At 40.2% G+C, this 24,676-nt stretch overlaps 1 protein-coding gene across 1 annotated transcript in view; it reads right to left on the bottom strand.

Annotated features, from left to right (window-relative positions):
• Positions 1–19,888, bottom strand: part of egfra (epidermal growth factor receptor a (erythroblastic leukemia viral (v-erb-b) oncogene homolog, avian)) — a 37,105-nt gene extending 17,217 nt beyond the window's left edge. Inside the window, exons 1-3 of the mRNA XM_029453476.1 lie at positions 19,585–19,888; positions 1,256–1,407; positions 1–174 (exon numbers count right to left, since the gene is read on the bottom strand). The exon at positions 1–174 is cut by the window's left edge and continues 13 nt beyond it. Of these exons, the coding sequence (XP_029309336.1) occupies positions 1–174; positions 1,256–1,407; positions 19,585–19,663 (405 nt within the window). The 5' untranslated portion in view covers positions 19,664–19,888. The remainder of the gene's footprint in view (positions 175–1,255; positions 1,408–19,584) is intronic.
• Positions 19,889–24,676: the final 4,788 nt, after the last annotated feature.

The raw sequence follows: 24,676 nt of genomic DNA, 5'->3' as shown, positions 1-24,676 counted from the left end.
CAGAAGAAGCTCGTTGGTGCCCTGACCTGTAGTTTTATCATAATTGGTCAGCACCGCGAGGCCAAACATTCCCTCATAGAGCGAATGACCTCGAATGATGCGCAGGTTCTGCAGAGGAATCCTGGATGCTGTGTTGAGAGCTATCAGCACATAGCCACCCACTTCTTCAATAGACTGTGGAGGGGAAACATGAGAAAGCTGTAAAATGAAGTAGCTAACATGCAAAGTCAAGAGTTCTTCAAGCACAAGATAAACACTGAACCTATGTGAATGCCATTTCCTGCGTTTAGATCAACCTTGTAAAACAATATGGAGAAATTGGTCATTCATAATAATGGTGGTTTAACAACAACGTATGCAAGTCAATTACTCCATTGTTAATGTACCATGTATGAAATCATATTTAGGTTCATGGATAGATGGTGTTGACTTTCCTATCGAATTTATGGTCAAACTTATGATCAGCACCTTTACTGCATTATCGTTTCAGAGGAAGAGCGCAACAACACATCGCCAACTGTAAATCAAATATAAATGATATGATTGTTTGCCAAATAATTGGTTAAAGTGGGCACAATTTTAGCTTTAACATGCTGATTAGTCCCTGCAGGTCTTCCTCTCAGGCTGCCCAACAACCTCCACCAATGAGACGCTTAGAGCAGTATGCCTGTAGCCTGATAGGCCAAACCCAGGGCAAGATAAAATGGCAAAAAAGTATTCGCTATCACTTGTAATGCTTATTGCAATGGTTATTGCATGACCTTGATGCGAGTATCAGCAAATGTATCAACTCAGAGCTTCTCTTATCTGGCTTATGACAGTTGGACAGCAAGAATACATTTAGAGACATTTTATCAAATTGAAAATGAGAAAATAAGCGGGACAAAAATAGGATTGTGAAAAGTGATGGGGGGGAGCCTCTCCTCACTAGCCCTTGGGGCTACTGCATGATATCTACTGACTGTATGTTATTCTGTGTTTGTGTGCGAGAGCTTGCATGCGAGTGTGTGTGGTCCCTTGTCACATCTGCCCAGTGTTCACAACTGCGTCATAAACACACTGACTCATCTGTCACTACGGACTCACTCTGCACAGATTTTAATTCTCTGTACTGAAGCGATAAGAGCAGGGAAGAGCGTGCAAAGATCCAGGATAGATCGGCAGGAAAACTGGATTAAGACCAGCAAAGAGATGATAGGAAACGTCTCCCATCTGCTACGTGCACGGTCAGCCTCCACGGCTGTACAGGCTTTACCGTGAGGAAGGAAAGGTCACGGTGCTCCTCCATGTAGGTGACCTCCAGGTTCTCCAGGACGACAGTGCAGTTGCTGTAGGTCTTCACCATGTTCACGTAGTGGTCCTCTTTGGAACCCAGAAGGTTTAAACGGTTGGTGATGCCCTGGCACACTGCAGGGAAAGACAAAAAGCAATGGGAGAATTTGTTAGATTTATTCAAATGTTACTTGAAACTCAAGATACAAACTGGTTGTAAATCAACTGCAATGTCACACAAGCATTTATCCAAGGCCTTCAGTGTCAGAAGCATCCACTGCTTATGTAACACCCTGGCTCAATGTATGACTGTCTGTGTGTGTCTCTGTTAGTGAATTCAGTCTGCACAGTCATAACTTGGCCAACTTTCATGTGAGAATAACCGTTCTGGGTTGCATCTATAATAGGAATCAAACTTCAGCATCAAAGTGAGTTGGCTGTATTTATACTGGCGAAGGCCTGAATCTTTCCACTGCTATGCGGGCTAGTTAAAACAACCACTGCAAGCAGCATCTCCAGGTCCATTGTTTCATTTCAGAGAAAAGATTTGGTGTGTCACAGAGTCCATGAGATTTGAGAGTACGCTTAGTTCTCTAAAATCTCATAATTAATAACGGTCTTAATAACTTCAGCCGAGTTTAAGCATATCTGATTTTAGGGCAAGTTCCTGTCATGACTAAATAACAATTTAGGGCTTAAATCAAATGCTGATCCAAGCACTTTCTCAAGTTTCCAGTGCCAATAACAACATAGAGAGATTCACAGGACTACAACTGTGGGCTGTTCGCCTTATCTGGCCTTATGCAATAAAGTGTTTGGATAAGGAAGACAGAATTGCTGATAAGTGCAAGAGACACAAGAGGCTTTCTTTATTAATTCAGTTTTAAAAAGGAAGAATGCATATATTAAAAGGAGCAAGTCATCTTACTATGTTCAGCAGTCTGAGCTGGTCAGACAGGTTCTAACTGGCATTGAAGAAAGAGTCAGCTGTGTGACACCCCTCCAAAACACACACACACACACACACACACACACACACACACACACACACACACACACACACACACACACACACACACACACACACACACACTTTTCTCTTTTAAGTATTATGGGTTAACTTGTGCAATATGTTTCGAAATACAAAAGATTCTTCCTCCCGTTTTTTAGAAATTGTGGTGCTGGTGTAATGTCTCTCGGGTCACATTCCACAACGTGTCAAAACATGTGATCCAAATCCTGAAACACACCTCCCGACACTGAACATAACAGTTAACTTAATTGCCCTGCTACATTTCTGATTTGCCAAATTGAGAGAGGAAAAAACACATCATGGTTCAGCTCAGTCAAACCAGTATCTGTTTCTCTTCCAATGTGCATTTTACTCATGTTGTTGTTTTGAATTCACACTAAACAACAGCGCTGGCGCACTGAATCAGTGAGAATTAGACACAAACAGCTGTCCACCGCCCTCCCTCTTCTTCCTCCTCATTAGTTTGTCCCTGAGGGATCTCCCTGACATGAACCCTGCAGTCCAGCAGCCTAACGCCCAGGCAACAGAGGAAGACTAGCAGAGACAAGCTGACCGTTTTAATTAGAAGAGCCATGTGAGATGTAATTAGCCCCCTAATTATTGCTCAGACTGAGAAACCAAACTGTAATAAACATAAAGGTTGTCATCAGTGTGCAGCTGTGAATATTAATCAACCTGATTTGGACATTCTGAATGACAGTTTTTCTAATAGGGAAGCTGATTATGGTTAATTAGTGTGTTGCATCACCATATACAGCACATGTATGGATATCATCCGGCCTGCTTCCTGTGTGAATGTTTCGCTCTGTTAACATTTATGATGAGCTGTAAAGACTGCAGGTGACTAAAGGTTCAACAAACTTCACCCACCAGAGGTTGTGTGGCGCACAAGGAAGAAGGAAAAAAAAAAAAGCAAACAGCTGATTGCTCAAGCAAGCAGCAGTATAGAGCCACAGTAAACACTGTCCTATGTCCACTCGCTGATTTTGTTACTCGCTTGCAGGTGGTAAAATGACCATAAACTGACTTCCTCATCGGGCTGCAACCCATGGGAAAGAAACACGGTTAGGCTGTAGCTACATAGATAGATAGATTTAGGAACATAGAAGTCACTACTAAAATATGGCTTCATAGTTCTACCTAGAGTTGAATTTTCTTCGCCTTAAATCAACCCTCGCATACAGTATCTACTTAGATGTGTCATAAAAGGTTGCATAACTTGCAAGCTACCTTTCCGCAGGTAGAGACAGACAGCTGTGTGTAAAAGAAGATGCAGACTGGAAATGACTGGGAACCCTGTTTTTCCATAACACCTGATTCAATTTTGACTCATGAAATACACGAGAAACACGGCGGAGCTTACTGCCGGGCAATTGGCTCGAATGCAAGGGTGGGGCCTGCAGTGACGTAATTGATACTGTGACAAAGACAAATTAAAGATTGCTTCATTTCCTCCAGCTGTATTGTCGTCACAAAATGTCCAGGAGCAAGGAGTGGCAGGTCTGTTCTATCTCTGCTTTAGTACTTTATGCATGTGGGTGTGTGTACAGGCATGTGTGCAACACTGTTGGGAGTACATAATATTCCCTGGATTGCACAGCGCCGATCATCAACCAGTCAGAGCTATACAAAAGACTCGATAAACCCGATCATTAGTCATCTAAGCTTGTTGAAATGTGCGGTGGCATATCACTCTTTTGTTGTTTACTTGGGGACTAGTGTTGGAACTCAAGGGTGTGTGGGTAGATATTTGTTTCTTGAGGCTATAGGATCTGCACAACTACAGAATAAAAGACCAGCTAAGCAAATTGTGTGAGAAAATGAACTCATTCTTCAGGTTCACAACTCAAATAGCACGCTGAAATTGAGAGTGCACATGCTGCAGTTACAGAGAAGGCAGGTCAAATCTGTTTCAACCACCTGGAACCTGGAGGAATAATTACTCAAATCTTACACTGTAATGCTTAAAGTTTGTTTAACCTTTACTTTTAAAGAGTAAAATTTGCATGCAAAGTGCAAAAAATCACAGGAAAACCACACAATATACTGTCATGCAATACAAAAATACCACACAAATAGAAACCTAAAGAAAGAAAAGGTGACATTTGTGTTGAATCAACATCTCTCTGAGAGTCTCTCGCAACTCAATTTGAACTTTAAGGAATAGTTCACTTCCCTGGCAAACTGTTTCACCTCCACCAGAAAGCAAATAAGTGTTTTTCCCCAAATGTTGAAATATTCCTAAATATATAAAGAAATAAAAGATTTTTTTTCCCGTGAGAGAATATCTCCCATCTTTGTGCTAAACTAACTGACGATAGAGCGATATGAGAGTATTATCGATCGTTTCATATCGCATATTTCCCAAAATGTTCCTTTAAAAGCCGTCTAAAAAGGTGGCATTTACTGAAGGTCAATTGGATTGCATATACGCTACAGATGTTTGTGTTATTATAACCATCTCCTTTATCGTGTAAGCAGTGTCGGCACCAAACTTTAAAACGTAAACCTTTTCTTTCAACTTTGAAAATGACAAACGTACTCGACAGAGAAAAGAGGTAACAAGTGAAGCGGGGTATAAAACCAAAAGTCACGGCAGACAAATGTTACAGTAAATATTTGAGACACTTTAACTAAACATGGTAGGCTCAAACGTTAAGTACCAAAACCAACCAAAGGAAATCTGCCATAAATTCACATTTTGAGGTCTCATTTACATGTTTGTATGAAAGTTTGTCATCTTCTGGCCACGGGACGAAATACTGATTGAAAACCAAACTTTCCAGGGACACGGCAACAACTTCTCTAACCCATGTAAATGGTTTCCTTTGGCACACTGAGCCATCTACTATGCATGTAAATCCTCATGCTTTATACTGTTATACAGACAACAGAAATGGCCCTGCCGCGTTCTCTTCCTCTCGTTCACTACCTGCAATTCAGTTACGCTGTGTCCAGAGTCAGATAATAACATTATCTGAAAACTTATACATAATTAAAGGGAAGTAACAATGCGAACTGACACGACTTGTTTATCTCTCTATCTCCAAGTCAACAGTATTACGGCAAAGTATCTTATGTAACTTAATCTGCAGTGTTCCTTCTGCTGACAACAAATCGATGCTAAGATTAATTCCCTTATTTAGAGGTAATTTATGGTTAACCCCCGCATATGTCTCTGCATGTATGGTAAGAGGATGCTGATAAGAGGGGGGGGTGGGATACACATGTTGCTTTTATTGGCCTCGGCTTAAAGTCAGGGTACGCTTGGGGTTACATTGACTCACATTTCCAGACCTCCAGATTTTTAAGGGAAGCATAAATCTGTCAGAGCCCAGTATCGCAGAATGAAGGGGGAAAGATTCTTTCTGTGCATTCAGCTGATACTTCCTCTCTTACAGTATATTTTCTGGCTAAGATTCAGGAGGAGATGAGGGATCAAATGTCATAAAAAGGCAAAATCAGCAGCACAAGTAGCCAGTATGTGCATTCTTTGGTGGTGAGTACTATATTCGTATAAACATACTTTGTAGTTCGACCAAAAAAAAAAAAATCACTGATATCCTGCTCTCTGTTCAGGGGAAACGCAATCTTCCTTTGCGTGGGAGATGCATCAATCCCTTAGAGAAAACATCTCGGGGCCTCAGAAAAAGAAAAAAGGGACCAGTAAGGACAGGAGGATACCCCCCCACTTTCCCTCCCTATCCCCAGTGAATGAGGCAACACAAGCCCCTTTGACATCACAGGAAGTTGATCTTTGCACAGGGTCAGCTCCAGATGGCTACCCTGCGATGCTGAACCAGATGGCAGCTGATTGTCGTCTCCAAGGGAGGAGGACAGCTTTAATCTAACTTCATGTGCTATACAGGAGAAGGAGAACTGATGGAAAGGAAGTGCAAGGAGCTAAGTCAGAGTCAGGAGTGGTTTGTGGTTTTGCTAAACGAGACGTAGATGTGGGACATATGATCCGGCTGTGGGTCAAACTGTGGAAAGGGAGTGTTAAAGCCTCACACTTAGTGTCTGACCTTTCAGGCTAACAAAGAGGACAAAACACCCGAGCGGCCAGCTGTAGAACACAAGCAAATGAAGCATCCTAGTGAATATGTCACATGTCCAGTAAACAGTTCAACCCATGTGACTAGGCTCACTGGCCCTGCCTGAGTTTGACAGTCAGTGAAGTTTAGTCTGTTAAAAGCTCAACAAAGTGACCAAATAAAGACCAAAAAGGCTGATGTTTACTCTGCGCTCCTGAAGAGCACTCTGTACCAGTCTGTGAGACACTCCAGATACCTGTGGCTGGGCTCATCATAATGTTTACTCTCCACCTCAGTGTGAGGAAACTGTGAATTTAGGTTTTGCACAAACACAGGAATACAGAATGTATACTCACACTTGTGCATACTGTGATAGGCATTTCTAAGACTTTAAGGCATAAAACCTCCACTATAATGCCTCATTTTAGAGACAGATCCTTCGATCATTAGAGCAGTTTAACTCTTAAATTATTCAGTTTAAATTAATATACACGATAGTCTACACGGGGTTAAAGGTCCGCGGTTCACTAAAATAATAAAAGTGCAACTCCAATACAACAGATGCTAACGGCAATACAAATATGTTTTTAAAATTCAACTTAAATGTGTTTTTTTGAATGTGTGTCGCAGTAACTCAACAGACCTCACTGTCAACAGTTTTATAAGAACAAATTCTTCAATAAAAAGTAGTTCCCATGAAAACTGTTCCCATGAACAATGTGTCAGACGACTGTGTGTGATGTGAAAGGTGTCTTTCGTGGTGACACACCAATAAAGAAATACCACCAATCTCTGCAGTTCCTTCCACTCTTGGGAGCTTTAAAGTGTCTTTGGGGTCACTGGTTTTGTTTTCAGGGCAACAACTTTCCTGTTTTGGTTCACTCTCAATGCTCATCTGTGTGTTTTCCCCATTGTAAAGAAAGAAGCTGTGACAAACCTATTCTACACGACTCGACTAAGTGCATATCTCAGAGACGAATATCACAAAGCCTGGGCTTGCAAAAGCAAAACTGTTTGCACGGTTTTATACCTCCTGAGATAAATGATAACATGTTTTTTATTACTTGTAATTTCAGTGAGCCAACCCTTTAATTTAGAGAAATATGAATTTATTATGTAGCTGCTGATTTACAAGAGGAGCTTTCATTGCATTCATGCTGATTATCATTTGAGCTGCTGCTGTGAATAATCAACACGCTGCTCATTACTCTCAATAGTCAATGATGCATTCATTACACAATAGTGATTTCCATGACCAGAGAGATAAATAAAACCATACATGATAGAAGATGCATTGAAAGAGGGTTAGATTATTGGGCACCAAGCTGATTTATTAGTGTTAATCACAGCTGCACTCCTTTTACTCCCCAGCTGTGACCGATATATGAGGGGCCCAACATGATGTCCCAAATAATCAAGCAATACATATCATTAGTCAGACAATTCTCACACATGCCCTGTTGGAAAGTCCCATTAGTCTCCATCAAGGTGCCAAACAAAGCCCACTCCTGTGACCCACACACACTCACACAACCTCCGGTAGCCCCAGCTCCATTTAAATTCCAATAATGAACCCACCATTCTCCTGAAACGTTCCAACATTCAACCCACTTCCTCTTTAAAATCCAGACATTCTCCCTGTTGAAGCCCATTCTAGCCAAGACAACCCCCCCCAACATTTGTTTTCCTATTTCTCCTTCCCTGTTAAAACCATACTCCTCTTCAATCCCACAGGAAGCTTGGGAGGAAGACTGGAGAGGGGAGTGGGCGGCAAGCACACTGCTGCTAACTTACTGCTCAATGTCCGTCTCCCCCCCCCCCCCCCCATTCCACCGACCGTCACTAAGCCATGCCTGGAAAAGAAGAGCGGAGGAAGAGAGAAAGAAAAACAACAACCACAAGCGGAGGAACCCACACATTTCACACATCATTCCAGCAGGAGAAAGCAGCTGTGATTTGGGAATCCCCTGTTGGTTTAATCATTCCCAGTTCATGGCAGCAGATCCATATTTGAGCACATCAGCAGAGAGGAAAGATAACTCTCACTCACTCACTCACTGGACACCAATCTATCTAAACAAAAGAAGATAGAGACTCCTCGAAGCAGCTTTTCTGCTTAAGGGTTTCTTATTTTTAGCCCCATTGCTGACAAGCTCATTTCTGTGTAGGTCTAACCTCCGTTTCGCAGCGTTGCCTGCCAACAACTGTGTTACTGCCTTAGTCATGTCTCTAACAACTCTGCCCCTCTGGAGTCTTCACACAGAGAGAACCCATAAAAGGAATATTCTGCAAAAGCCCCGGGGTTTGCATTAGTAAGCTTCACTCTGTTGCTCAACCCTTACTCACCATTTCAACCTCTGGTTTACACATCAGCAGGCCTTTAAATCTACTGATGAGTAGTTTCTTCCTCATCCACACTGGCAGAGGGTGAGAGTCAGGGACAAACGGAGCTTAGGGAATTATTTTTGGACAGCAGAGGAGCTCTCATAATTTTCGACACTCTGAAAGGGTATTTTGTTACGTGTTGCCTTGTACTCGCCAAAAGCATGACCAATTTAATTTGCCCAGGAAAGCTTGTAAGAATTTAGCTACGTCTTCACGATGACACATCAAACTGAAATGTTTGAAATGCAACGGGGTGCTGCTGCCAAGTACTTGGGGCCCCAGAGTGCTCCAGTTATAATCTTCAGAGTATTTTCAAAACAATTCTATCGCCGCTGAAACTACTGCCACAAGCCCACAGCTCAGATTTCATCCATTGTCAACGTGCGGGTCGTCATCCTGTTTCTGACCAAAAAAAAAAAAGCACATCGCACATCACACATGGTTAACAAAGCTCCGAAACAATGCGTTAGCTTGTTTAAGATGATTATGACTGAGAAGGGCGGTTGTTTCAAGGCCGCCCCCTCACTGCAGAGACACAGTGGGGCTTTTGCTCAACCTAAGGCCTTGCTGCTTTGCATCAGTCATCAAAGGCAGCAGACTTGGCAGAACCTATTTCTCGCTATCAGCTACACTGTTGAACACAAGGACCCTGTCTCAGAATCACTGTGTATGAAACACACTACAAACTCTCAGGACTAAAGAAAATTGTCGCAAGTTTCCAATCAACAGCTGTTCTGGAGCTTTTGATCATATCGCACAATCTGTCTCTCCTTGCTGTACGATCGTTTTGTCAACTACAGTTTCCAATGTTAAGAATAAACTGTCAATATCAACCTTTAAGCCAAATGGATGAGAAGTCCTGACTGTTCACACTGCAACTGGGATTCTTTTTTTTATCACTTACAAAGAGCTCAACAGATGTAATGGTGTTTCCAGCTACAAATCCTGGTGCCAAGCATTTATAACCCAGAATAAATCTCGGACAGTTCAGATGACTTTATTTCTTGGAAGCATAAGACATGAGCACATACAAAGTACATAAAATGCTGACGTATCAAGCAAGAATAACACTTCAAAAAAAGAAAAGGAAAAGGCAATTTCCCCTGCCAGTGTAACATGCATATTTCAAATACCGCTCGCTTGAATGTTTAACACAATCAAGTTCAGTGGGTTGTCCTTTGACCCACAAACTCAATTACAATTTGAGTATTTTTAATACCGTGGAAATCTTATGGGTGCCTGATTATTGAAATAATACGCGGATAAAAACTAAACAAGTGCATTCATATTACAAAAGCTCAGACTGCCTTCTAATCAGGTCAGGACGAGGTTGTTGATGTAGTGAAATACTGCAGGGCTGAGGGGGGGGGGGGGGGCTAATCCTTACTGCCTGGCACTCGCCCAAATATGCACTCCAAGGTATTTCAACCAGAGAACCCATTCTCCACCTACTGTACTGCTACTGTACATATCTATCAAGCTGAAGTGGTGTGTTATGAAAATGAAAGGAGAGTAGCAGATATTGATCATTTATCACTGATGCTTTAAGTGTCACAGGGCTGTAAATTGATGCAGTGCATGGGAATATACTTATGATATATGGTCTTCACTAATGGTTTAGTGGTCAATCTTGCAATAACAGGGTCAGGTCCACCTTTTCTTTTATGGATGGAAACATTGCAAGTGAAGCAAGCAGAGTTCCTCCTTTTTACAGGCCTCTGGCTTCAATTATGAAAACATGTGGTAATGAAGATGTTCCGCTCAGAGTCCCACCAGGAAATTAATTCTGAGCTCAACGAAGCATCGGTGTTGTTGAAACTTACTAGGCAATTAGAAAAGGTATTACAGAAGAAGCCGTGCTGTGTTAAGAGCACATTATGTTTTAGTGCTCCGGAAGTTAAACAAAATGACAGATCAAGACTGAGCCTTGCCACTGCTACAATATTATGAGCAATGCTGTCATCTCATCTATAAATGGCTTGGTTGAAGAACGTTTTACGACGCTGATGAAATCCCTGAGAGGTAATGTTGACTTGTAAAATGCTGGAACCAGAGTAAGAAAAGGGCTGACATCTTCTTTTGTTTTTCTAACACACCCTGCCGCGATTCAATGCCAGCAGCCCTATCATCATTGTTGTCGTAATACAGACAGCTATGTCATGAGGAGGGACGTCTGGTATTTGCCTGCCAGTATACTTCACCGGTCTAGGAGGAGATTATGCGTTGGTGTCCTTTTAGTTGATGAGCTCTTGTCATTTTGGAGACAAACTTTAAGGCATATAAAAAATAGCTGCAAAACGGTTTTAAGCACACTAGCAAGATGGTATTGTCGGTCGATTGGTCTACTATTGGATGGTTGTTTTCACTCATACATTCAAATATTTCCACATCTACTGGTTTGATACGTTTTTATTCCATGCCATCATCGGGTCAAGTTTTTATTTGTCAAGTACTTTAGTTCATGGTCAAATACCTACAAAACTAATGTGATTCCCATCAGCCTCACATTTAATTAGCTAATGTCCGATTGCTAACAAACCAAACTAAGATTAACATGGTAAACATTATACCTGCTAGCATGTTAGTGTGGTCATTGAGATTTTGGCTACGTTGATGTTAACGTTTAAATAACTACGCGCAGCCTCACCGAGGCTGTAGACTTGGTACCATTTCAAGGCATGAATTCGTCTTTTCTCTCCTGATATTTGTGAGTAAGATTAGATGCTAACATGAAGCTCCTGAACAGCTAAATGGATTCTCTTACCCTGGCAGCCTTCATAACTTTTAGCATACAGGGATGCCTTTCTCCTCATTGTTGACACAGGGCTGTAAAGTCATGTCTACATGGCAAGTTAAGGTCAATGAAGACAGATAAGCCTGTGTCACAGAAGACAACAAAGTCCTGAATAAAGAACCTTTTGTCCAAAGACTTTGGGGTTTCTTCTGGGAAGGAGACATCCATTCAAGTTTGGTCTACACATGAGCCAAAGAAGGAATTTGTCTCATGCACTTTCCTTTTTCTTTGTATGTTTTTCAGTCATGCGTGTTGACTCATTATCTTATTTGGCCACCCACCCACTGTGTATATTGGCTAATTTTCAGCCTTAGTAACATTTCCTGTAGGAGACGCTCCTGTTAAAAAAGCCCAGGGAAGCTTACCACAATAGGCACACTGTAAGTTAAGAGTTCTAGCTTTGCACACTGTAACTCGTCAATACCCAGCCCATTCAAAGATGTGACAGGGGGTCTGGACTAGAAGAAACCTGGAGGCAATACAGGTATCAGGTAACAAGTTATTCTACGTGTCTGGGGATGTTTACTTTGCCTGTGATAAAGTCTTGTAAAGCAAGTTTCTTATGTTCCTATGCACCTACAGTACAAATCAAATCAGCAAGTTAATAAGCCAATTGTCTCTTAATGCTGGCATCTAAGTGCCGCTGAAAGCAAGATAAAAGGTTATATTGTGACTGAAGTTGGTTTGTCTTTTCCTTGCCGAGTCCTCAAAGACTAAACAAGACAAAACCCCTTCTGTTTCTAGTTATAGTTATAGCTAGTTATTACTCACCACTAATATCTTTTCAATGCTGGAAAGTCACACACTGCAAGTGTTGATTGACACTCTACCACACCTTTGCAACAAGGCTTGTTATGCCTTAATAACATTGGCAAAGATGCTTTTTCGAGCAATGAAAACAGTCAGATAAGACAGATTAGGGTTGCCGAAAGGCATGAATAATACATTTAATTAATGTTTTTTTTGGGGTTAACATGTTAACCCTGAGTTAAGTACTCAGTTAAATCAAATGAAAATCAAGTGAAGTGAAGCAGAACACTTGTAAATCAGTCCCGTTGTTCCTGTTCCATTGTATACAGGTATGAGCAATGGACTAAACATTACATTACATTTCATTTAGCTGATGATTTTGTCTGAAGCGAATTACAATAAGTGCAAAGAATCACGAGGATACAACTCCGAACAATAAGAATCTTGCAAGTCCATTAACGTCAAATAGCTGAAATCATTTCAAGTGCAGTAGAATAGCTTCAAATAAGCCAGACCAGCGCCAACACAAAATAATGGAAAATAATCCCCCAGGTTAAAGCTGTTAAAGAGATCCTACATCCTTTTTAATCAGGATGTGAGGCAGGAAGCCCCCCCCCCCCCCATCCTCTTTTTACACGGCAAAGGGGATTACATATTAAACATCCTGGATCTCCATCCCAATAGCTTTTTGACAAATGTAGGAATTCATTTACAAAAAAATGGATAAATTAACCATAATGTGCCACAAGGTCCAAACCACTAACAGTGAGTCACAGTTTAAAAAGCACCATTTAGCTTACTAAGCTAATGGACCACACAGGAAGAGGCTGAATGTTATTAGGGAAGCAAGTTTCAGAGAATAGCCACCACCCTTTAACCAATGCTTTCTTCTGAAACATTCTGGGATGGAGATTTGTTTGTGAAACTATTGTTCCCTACCCTGTGGGGGTTTCCTCCTTTGGGCGAGCCCTGTTTGAAACATTGATCCTCAGAATGACCCTCAGGTCATTAGAGAAGATGCCACACCTACAGAAGGTCTTTGGGATAATGGTGAGACTCTCATCTCCAACTTGAATGCCAAAGTGAAGCAACAGCAACTTCAAAGAACAGTTTGATGAGCGATTAAGGGAGGGCATGAAAGTGAAAGATCTCACCCCGTCTTTCTGATGTTTGTTTGTGTATCCTCGCCTTTTCTGTTTTTCTCCCCTCGCCGCGATTCTTCCTTTAATCTGTGCACCACCCCTGTCCATCCCAATGACATCTCCAACATTTGCATTTTGACACGAAGATCCATAGAGCTCAGTACTGAATACAAATACAAAACCTTATTTATCTGTAAAGGGAACAAGCCCTGTTCACTGTCCTTTCTGAACTGCACATTTCCTCGAACAAGTTAGAGAGATGGTTTTCATCCAAGCTGAAAGTCTCCAGGATGGAAACACGTTCGGTGCCCACTTTCCATCTTTACCTTTCACTAGTCGCTGACTTACTGTTTCAGCAGTTCCAGCCTGACAGGACACATTCAAAAAATGCTTTGTCAAACATATTAAATGAAATCGGTAAGAACTGCTTCAGCTGCTAAGACTGGGATAAATGTAAATGGGGTGCATTGGTAAACATTTACCAAACCAGCAACCACATGAGAACATACTTACTTCTATTGAGCGAAAAGTAAGTTTTGCATTGTTTCCCACACTATTGTTCTGTGGTTACAAGTCCACTGTGAACCTATATAAGTATATGTACATAGTGTAAATATGCAGTACATACAGATACACATGAAGGTGTTCATTATAGGATGCTTTACAAACGGTATGCTTTTCATTCTAAACTAACAAATCTGCGGATTATTTTCTTTGAATTGTTTGGTCAATAAAATGTTAAAAAAGGATACATTTCTGTTGCCATTCTGTAAAGGTCGTAAACTTAAAGATATTCAATTCACCAACACATAAGACGAAGACGAGTTTAATTATTTTTTGTGTCGATGGACTTTCAAGCGCTCGTGTTATTTCTACAAATCTTTATTTTTCTTTTATTCTTATTCAAAATTTGACAGTTAAATTAAGAGACACTCTTAACTATAAATAATAATTAATAATAATAATAATAAAAAATAAATAAATAACTAATATATTATAGATAAAATTCCTTTTTTTTATTTTTTTTTAATCAAACACAGGTTTACCCCAAAAAAGCAAAATAGTGAAATGATACAGAATTATGAGCACTCCTCAACACCACCTCACTTAGATATCCTGTAGGAGACAGACAGACATAATAACTCATTTGGAGCTGTGGCCTCTTTTCCCTTTTAACACGACGCTGCATCTGATGAGATGGGACGATAGCACAAGGCCTTTTTTTTCCAAGCTGAATTCCTGGGTCTCTTTCCACTGCAGACTCCATGCACAGCCAGTGGATCATGGAAAGGCCATAAATGCAGCGGATCACTTTGTTACCATGTACAAACAAAGGACGCAAATCAGTTCAATGAGTAACCACATGCACTCACTCATTCCATGCTGGGATCTCAGTGGATGTATACAAACTACAGAATGGATTTTAGTAGCTGCAGTAACAACACAATAAACACTGCTATACTTTGAACGAATGGCCAAAAGAAGAGCTTTTAATAATTAAAATCAGTGATACGTTACGTTATTAAATATTCATGGCACACATGAGAACAATACATAAAAGGTTATTGTTTGTGGTTTGTTTAGATTGAAAAGCAGTTGAACCAGACACGTAATTAACGATTACAGAAACTGCAGTAACTACTTGATTTTTAGGGCACAATAGATTTACTGTATTCAGATGTGTCTTTACGATTAAAAAAAAGAAGAAGAACAAAAGCTGCTTCACTTCTGTGTTCCCTCTCGCTGACGTGCACGTCTGGCCTCGGGTGCATCTGATGCACGGCACATATCTCGGTTGCTCGACTAAAGTATCAGTGCTGCCAGATAACCTGCCCTCTACAGAGGCACTATTGTCCCAGAGTGAAACCAAAATCCTACACCTCACTAGCAGCTCTCTAAAATCTCTACCACTCAGACATGGTGGAGTTTATCAAAGCTGCGAATGAGGGCGGCGAGAAATGAATCTCCAGCTCCCACGGCCCACACCAAAAAAAGCCATATTTCAAACAATGGCTGCAGCAGAGGGAAGTCTGGGAAGGTCATCAGAGGACCGGCAAAGACTCAGCAGCAGCAGCAGCAGCACCAGGGCCACTCTGGACCCTAAAACGCAGACTAGAGATTCTAGGATTACACAGGATCATAACCTATATTTCACAACTACAGACATCCGTCTAATGCCAGAGAGTGGGCTTTAATGAAAAGAAAAGGCATGGTTTTATGAAAGTGATAGATGACTGATGAAGAAAGCTGGCTTGTTAGATCCCTACACAACACAGAGGGAAAATCACTTACTCAGGACGCTGAAATGCACTGTGGGAATAAAATAAATTCATGATTCAGCTCCACTTTTGCAGGTGTGCAAGCACATTTAAATGAAGAAATGATGAAGCTGGACTTCACGTCGCCAAAATATATATATATATATATATATATTATCTTTCAATCTCATTCTTTTGAGAACTCGAATAACCCATTAACTCTGAAAAAGCATATTGATATTTAATCAGGTTTATCCTGTGCCCAAAGCGAGCCGGGGAGCCTCGCATTAAGGATTAAGGATTTAGCCGTGGACATGCCCCTGAGATTAGTTTGATCTTTCACAGGTTAACTCATAGCCCAGTTAGAGCGGCTCTCCGGCAGGTTCACCTCATATCTGTATCTGTACTTTGGCAGCTTAGAAAATCAACAGTCAACATTGAAAAAGGTAGAAGAAATATTAAAGCATATAGTAAAAAAAAAAATCTAATCATCTCCTCTTCAGTACAACTGAAACAGTCAGATTGATTTCGAGACCGTTTAGCATTTCATCTGGGAAATAAATCCCCACAGTGGGCATTATTTACAACCTCCCCACAGATGATGACAGTTAATAAACTGAGCAGGCCAGCGCACGGGGCGAGCAGCTTTTCTATTATTCAGCAAGTCCTCTCTGACTCCCACAGAACCCATCATGCCATGACAGGCTGTCACTGAGCAGAGGACTGTCAGGTAGGCTTCCTGTGGGACAGGCTGGTTGCTGTCAGGTGCATTAACAAATGTCACATTTATTTCCATAAGGCCTTAATGTCCTCCCCATAACCCACAACAGCAACTAGAGGTGGGCTTTAATGACCTTGTGGTAAAGAAATCTGTTTATGATTATCATTCAATACCTTTGGTTATTCATCTTCTTACTGTAGCTACACCTGTCAGGTTTTCCATCCTCATTCATCTTACATGCCAGTTTCCAGTGATAACATGGCGACAGATTTACCACTCGAAAGAAAAATTAGGAGAACATTATGCACCGAGGGTTTATTTCTCACTCATGAAGGATCCACATCTATTTTGAAGTTTTTCCCTCAACTTGAAAATCTTTTGCCTCTTCTCTATAAACAGCTGACCAGATGTTCTCACTTGCTTCCTAGCAACGCAAACACGTTTCAAGTCAAACAGACTCTTCTGATATAGATCCGGGAGAACGGTCGCCAATCCCTGAAAAACCATGTATCACCCAGTTTGGTGATTTTAGAATAAGTTGAAGGATTACGTGCTCCTTTGTGGGCTGAGAAAATGATCCCTGTTCTTAAGGTTTATAAAACCCTTTTCAACCCCTTTGGATTATCTGAGAAACGCATTGTCATTAAACTTAGAACAAGTCTGACATTTTGGAGGCTGGAAGGCAATGCTGCATTTCAGCACCTCATGTACTGTATCATTTTAATTACTTTACATTTGAATAAAGTTCAAGAAATCTTATTCATATTTTTATTTTAGGTGGATTTACAGCCGACACACAGAAAGTGTGTCAGCACCAGTAAATCTTTTATTATTCTGCCAGCCAGGAAAATAACACCTCTGATTTTCAAAATAAAAGTTTTGTCATGTCTATTAGAGCAATACAAATATAGTTTTTTCATAGATATGGAGCCAAATCTCACTAAGATATGATCAGATCACCAGTAACATGGACACCCAGAGCCAAAACTAAACAAGAACTTCAGTTTTTTGTTACAGAAGTAAGAAAACCTCATTTAAAATCCCGTTGACATTTGAAACAACGCCAACAACTAAAAATCCCTCCTTGGAACAGAGCCTTTCTCAGAAGTGTGATGTGACTTGTACGGTAGTTATTAAGGAATAAACTCTGCCAAACTAGGTTTTATTTTGAGTTAATGAATAAGCCAACTGCAAACTGGATTGCTCAATCCCATGAAAACAAAGTGGAAACCTCCAGCTACTCTTTCTTTAATCAATAACAGGATTCACACGTATACAAAATAACATACGTATCTAAGCATTTGCTATTTGGCTGTTTCAGTTTGGAGTTTTGATGCCATAAGAACGTAATTGGAGTTTGACATCTTGTTCACATCAAGTTTTTACTATTATGGAAAGTGCGTGCTAGGAATACACGGTGTGCCACATAGAAACATCTGTCTTAGCCCCTGGCCAAAAACAAAAACCAACAACAATAACAACAACTAAAAGTGTCAGACCATATGGCAGAGCTGGCATTTTCCTGGAAATGGAAATGAACAGTAATTAAACCAAATTGTACTGCATACCATAACTATCATCACAGCTGCTCATTTCTAATCTTCTCTGGTCTTAATAAAATTCTAAAATCCTTATTTACTGTGGGAGACTTGATGCAGCGTGAAATGTGCGCTGTCTAGTTTTGTTTAGAAGCCCAGAAATATTTAGGGACTCTGTCTTTTTTGGCTCACAAACACTTTTGATTTGTTATGGTTGTCTGAAAAGCAGCACTGTTTGTTACTTGTTGGAGCAGACAGGAAAGATGCAACTTGCATGTGCGCTGCTGGCACCGAACACACTGTGCTTATCTGCTTATAAGGAGGAACAACGGTGCAATGAGTGTGGACAATGATGATTCATGAGAATAGGAAGTTAGAGTCATTAAAGAGTAAATTGATACTTCTGGTCACTTTCTCCCAAACATCTGGCCTCTAGAGAGCTGAGTCACTTGAACTACTTGTGGAATATATATATATATATATATATAAATATATATACATTTCTTTTTAAATTAAAGTTGTTAATCTCACTTTAACATTTAATTTATTAACCACAGCGATGCTGGATCTTTCTGTTTATTTTCAAGCCAAATCTCGCCTTGGGTAGTAGTGAGGTGTTCATTTAGAGACAAGATAGCAAGAAAGCATTGAAGTAACAGTCAAAACACCGGCATGACATTAAAAAAAATAAGATTTCTGTGACCTTTACTTCAAGGCCAAAGCGGAGCACTAATATAAGCAGAGAAAGACAAACCTGTTCCTGCTACTTCACCACTTGTTTTCATGCTTTCATCGGCCTCACTCCAAACCACACTTTCCAGAAACTAGGACAAAGTGAATATCTTCATATTTTTTGATAGAATTTGAGGACCAGGTGCAAACTGGGCAGAGCACCAGTTTTAATTTGTATTATTACGTAAGAGGATGCTCCAAATATACATTAAAAAAAAAATACATGTGAACAGCTATGTAGGCAACCGAAGGAAAAACAAAAGAGAAAATATGGGAAGATTGTGTGTGTAATAAATAGTTAGTGGATGCATCAAAGAGCTTTTAGTGTGTGTTTCAAGGTGACAGCATCGTTCTTATTTGTGATCTATTTTTGCCTAGAAATAGGTCAAACACAGCGTGAGGAGCTCACAATAAGATCCAACACTGTACAAAAAAAAGGGAGGAAAAAAAAAAGGACTAGAAAATAAAGTACACCAGTAAATTGCACAATCCACATTCCCTCCCTGCAGCATCATCTTCATCTCCAATGTGGTGGAAATTTACGCACATGGGTCTTCGTCATTACACACGGGATGTGGCAGAGATGCGTATTTACGCACTTTTCTAATTAACCAATTCATCCAAACTTTCCCGCAACACACACGACTGTATTTCTTATCAATAAAAACTACCACGTTGACAATGAACGCCACACTTTTAGAGCCTCTCTGTAACTTTTACCAGGTCACAGGCTGAACAGCGGGACGGTGAGAAACTTTTTTTTTTTTTTCTTCCACGCTGGATCGAGTTTCTCTGCGGCTTTTTGAGCGGTCTGTGATTTCACAGAGATGTATGGAAATGCCGGACAACTCAAGCAAAGAGGAAATCGAAAGCTTAGCATTCCCACCCAAGCCACGTACGTGTTGTAATAGCACCTCGAACATACCTTTCTTTTCCGCCAGAACACAGCAGCTCAAGCAGAGCAGAGAGGTAAGACTGATCCACTTCACCAAACGGCTTGCCATCGTGTATTTGAAGCTCCCGGTGAGAAGGTGTCATTCCATTCCAACAACACGCGATATTCCGCTTTATCAAAACTGACAAAATCTTTAGGGTTTTTCTCCTTAAGTTAAAGACTTTTCCTTCTCTGGGAAACTTTGACAGCTCCTCCTCCTCCTCGCAGAATATCTCCAGCAGTACTAGCTCGAGCAGCGAGGACAAACTACTGGCTGTACTGACGTCAGCAAGAGGGAGGATAGATGCGCCTCAGGTAGAGGCAGAGGGGAGGATTTTTTTTAGAAAGATAATGTGTAGTCTTGTAGCACTATTTTCGGGTAATGGTCTGCAGTTATAAAAGGTCATATAAATAAAAGGACTACAACTTTTTTTCATTCCCAAATGAGTTATTCTCAGTGATGCAGTGATCGATGAAAAGCTGGATAAACTTACTATGGTGAACAAAATGATCAGTTTCCTTGAAATCATTCAACCTAGAAAGTTGGATAAGGCTGAAAAGACTGCTATATATATACACACTTTATCCACAATGTCCCTATTATTATATGTTTCGCAATTTCTTTTTACATATCAGCCAATATATGCCGATATGAATATAAATGCAAAAGGCAAATATCAGCGGATATATCGGTCTAGCTCTAGAGCTATTTATCCATTTACTTACTTACAGTAATATGGGTTTGACACTTGCCATGAGTTACTTAATGTACTCAAACAACATGAATATTCGCTTTAAAACACACGTTTTTTATGCAGTAAGTCTTTCTCTTCCTGCTTTTACTGCTGCAGTAGTATAGTGAGATGGTGGCATTCTTAAATTGCCCTTGGCATAATGCTCTGATGATATTTCTGTGGGGAATCGTGCTTTTGGTGTGACGTTGCCTCTTTAGCATGTGTATGAAAAGGAAAACAAAATAAGTAAAGCATGTTTTGATTCATTTGCAGCGACTAAGATGCAATAGGCCTCTTTAGCAGCAGACAATTTGACTTGTCATTGCAGGAAAAGAACGAGTTTAACAAATAACATTAACGATGGCTCAGTAAGTCATTAAGTGAGCATGCACAATATCAGGACCCTGGAACGGGAGTCTTTTTTATTTTATTTTTCCTGCTACATCACGTTGAAATATCTGCTGTGAAAAAGAAAGCCTATTTGATGTTACTCCGACAATGATGCTCTGTGAAGACTGACAAGTATATGTACAGTACGGCCTGAAGAAACAACACAAACAGCTGAGATCACCACAAAAGATCTGAAGATGATGAAGCTCTACGAATGACACCGATGCTGAGTGTTAAAAATACTGTATCCAGAGACTTAGAAATGTAAGTTGTTTTTACAGACCAATATTTACTTTTTGATGGATTTTCACACACACAAATGAAAATAAATCCTATGAACTGTAAGTGTTGAACACCTTAATATAGAAAGTTAAAGGAAAAGGATGTTGATGACTCATCTGGGACCATCAAAGCTGACTTCCAGAGGTTTCATTGAACGTGGTCCATAACAGCAAAGCTCAACGGTAAGTTCTGACATCCTAAAAATAACCCTTTCATCCTTATTTATTTGTTGATGTGCACGTATGAAAAACAGCCCTCTGTATCAGTGTCATGCAGGAGTTGAATGGACAAAATGTCTAGACCGTTGACAGAGTGTCCGACTGATCAGAGCCGAGTCTAATTGGATGTGAAGCTGCTTAAATGTGTTTGTTGTTGTACACAGATCAGACTCTATGGGGACAGGAGTGATAGAAATCATTTCTCACACTGCTGTTTATTTCATTACCGCGGCCTAATGGCTCAGCAAATCGTCTTTGGTTGTACTGTTGGAGGAAGAGGTTATTGTGTTGGGTGAAATTATGACCATTTTCCTCGAGGAGAAATTACCTAATGTGAGGCTAACGTTTCACAGGGGACGGCACACTAAGCTATTTTCTGTGTGCTGTGGATGTGATTCAACTGCCAGTTTGACATTTATCATTGGGAAACAGAAGAATACATCCACGGCTTTTGTCATTTTGGTAATTCAGGGGGGAAATGATAACTGAAGGAGCTCCATTGATTGAAAAAGTTATTGCCTTCACAAGGTTATGCTTTTTTAAATAGTCCGAGTCTCATAAAGAGGTCGAATATTGCAGTTTTACTTTGAGTGAAAATCACATTTCCGCTTCACATCAGGGTCATATATTTGAATCTAACTCAGGAGTTTGTTTTAAAGATTTTAGAACCAAGGTTTACCACATACTAAGCCACAATGGAGGCAGGTTAAAAGAAACGTCTCAATTATGAAATGTTCCACAGTAAGAAAGAAAGACATCTCGGTTGTTACAGTGTTTCATATCAGCATCCATCCAGAGCCTCACACCACAGCTGCCTGTCATCCGAGCAGAAACGCTAAACAAACACAGAATAATGGCCGGACCACTGGGGATTCAAAAGAGAGAGTAAGGGGAAAAAAGAAGCAGAGAGAGAAGAAGAAAGTGTCTGAGGAGAGATGAAGTAAATACATGTCCCACCTTGCAATATTCTCATATTTTCCATCTCTTATGATCAGGGAAGAACTGGTGTTCGGTACCTCAAGGGACCTTTTGGATTAGCAGTATGTGTTAATTAATGCAGCTCACATTTGAGTTATTTCAGGTGCAGTAAACGGCAAACAATACAAAACTTCTAAGAGGATAATGTTTACAGGAGGAGTCTTATTAAGTGGTTCAGTGAGGCAGAAAAGTTATGTAGCTGTGTTGTGAGGGGAGACGACTCCTTGTCCTGAAGGTCTAAAGTCTGATTTGCATGACAGGGCCCAGATGGACCAACAACAAATCAGTACATTTTTGGAAAATTACCAACGCCCGACGAACATCACGCTCAATTATGAGTGTGTTGTACATAGTAGAGATGAGCTGCAGAAGCAGGAAACATATGGGATCATATAGAATTCACTGTCACTCAAAGGCACAACATCTGCTGCATCCATGCAAACAGACACCACACTATAGTTGTGTTTCAGAAAAGACAAAAGTGTTTTGGGAGCTTTAAACCATGTGGATACTTGGATGCTTTTTCTTCTACTAAATGTGTTTTAACACTAAATTAAATATTCATATGGCGCTTTAAATGCAACAGTGGATCAAAAGTGTTTTACATCCCAGACAGAATTAAAGAAATGACAAAGCACTGGAGAAAATCAGCATATAACCAACTTTCTATATCAAAATGATCTTGATTCTGACAACTTCATGGGAATATAAAGCCTTTTGTGCCTTATAATTCAGTATTGTTATTTTGTTATGCTTCATGTTATGTTAAAAGTATTTAATTATTGCCCAGATAACTAATATTGGAAAAGAAAATGCAAAAACTGGAAGAATGAAAACTCATTTGCGCAGATCCTCCAACTGTATGTTTATATTCAGTGATGTCCGAAAGTAATAAAATAAAAAGCAGACAAAATAAATATTTAATTTCAGATGTTCTTACTGTGAATCTCTGCACTTTATTTAAGCACGTGTCATGGCTGCCATATCTCTGACATGTGATAAGATGTGGATTAGATGTGACTGAATCCATAAAACCTTTTAATAATAGCTTTCTGAATCCTGTTTTCACCAGTATGGATGAAAAGCCTCAGGCGATCAGAACAAACTGTCAAGTACCAATTCATTAGGTTTAATGAGATAAGACAGTGAGGCTACCTTGTATCTCACCATCTGCCCCGTAAAGGAAATGCTCCTTCAGCTTAAACTTAATAACTTACCTTAAATAGGAAAAGCAAATATTTGAATGTATGAATAGATTGTTGTTTTTGTGATAGTGAGTACGCACACGCACACTTTTCTTCATCCTAAGAAGAACGATAAAACATGTGCATATCTTATTGCTCCGTGTTTCACCGTTTCCTGAAGAGGCCCCTGGTCTTTGGCTCTGAGCCATCTTCACTTGCCAGAGCATGTGGTCTCCATGGCAGCCCATTGGGTTACACAGTAAACACCTCAAAGTAAATGAATGAACCTGTTTTAATCCAATAGGAATCCCTTTTTCAACTTCTATACCAGTCACATCCTGTTTCAGAACATGGAACACCTTGCTCGCAGTTATGAGTAATGTCAATGATTTGCTCAAGGTTTGGTGTGTTCAGGTTTCAAAGGTAATTTAGGGATTAAAACAAATAAAAAACAAATTTTTACATGTCATGCCATGTATATAAAAATAATAGTGATAAAGTATATGCTTCAAAATAATCATACAATACCAATACACAGAGAAAAAAATATAAAATATAAGTTAAAAAAATATAAATATATGTAACAATTGTTAGTTTGACTGAGATGTTGTAAGAGTTGACTGAATATGTTTTTTTGGAGGATCTTTAAAGCGGCCAATTTGGATTCTCATGCAGGTGTCCTGTAGGTGTTGCAACACATGTCCCTGAAGTTCTTGCAGGATAACAAACCAGCATCAAGAATATGAGAGTTTATTCTCATTAATCCAGGTGAAATCTCTGATCTTCGATGTAACCCTTATGGCTGATGGGCTTTTGATTACCAGACTGCACTGAAGTGGTTTGGTGCTGACTGTGGCACAGTTGGGTTGAGGTTTTGCATTCCCACAGCCGGTGCCATACTTTTCCAGGAAAGGTTGACCCAGTCCTTTCTAATCCATTTAAATCAGTGGTGAGAAAGTGTCCCTAACTACAGGAATCTCTGAGTCATTCTCAAGTGTGAATAAAAAGGGATCAAAAGATTGTCCGTTAGCAGACTGGCTGCAGCAGTGCAGATTTTGCATTTCACAGCACGGCCACAAAATAACTGCCAAGCCACAAATGTGTCAGCTTGGCACATGATATTCATTCCAACTCTCTGTAGTACAAGTGATTGATAGAATGAGATCATGCATGTAATCAACTAAAATGTAGATTTCTCTGCAGGTAGCCACACTCTTTATAGTGAGTCAGGAGCCACTGATCCTATAAGAGACAGTTGAGATGGCTCCTTTTTCTGGAAGTAAAAGAAAAAAGGTTT

The sequence above is a fragment of the Cottoperca gobio genome, chromosome 17, assembly GCF_900634415.1.
Source record: "Cottoperca gobio chromosome 17, fCotGob3.1, whole genome shotgun sequence".
NCBI lineage: Eukaryota > Metazoa > Chordata > Actinopteri > Perciformes > Bovichtidae > Cottoperca > Cottoperca gobio.
This window is presented reverse-complemented; position numbering and strand designations above follow the sequence as displayed.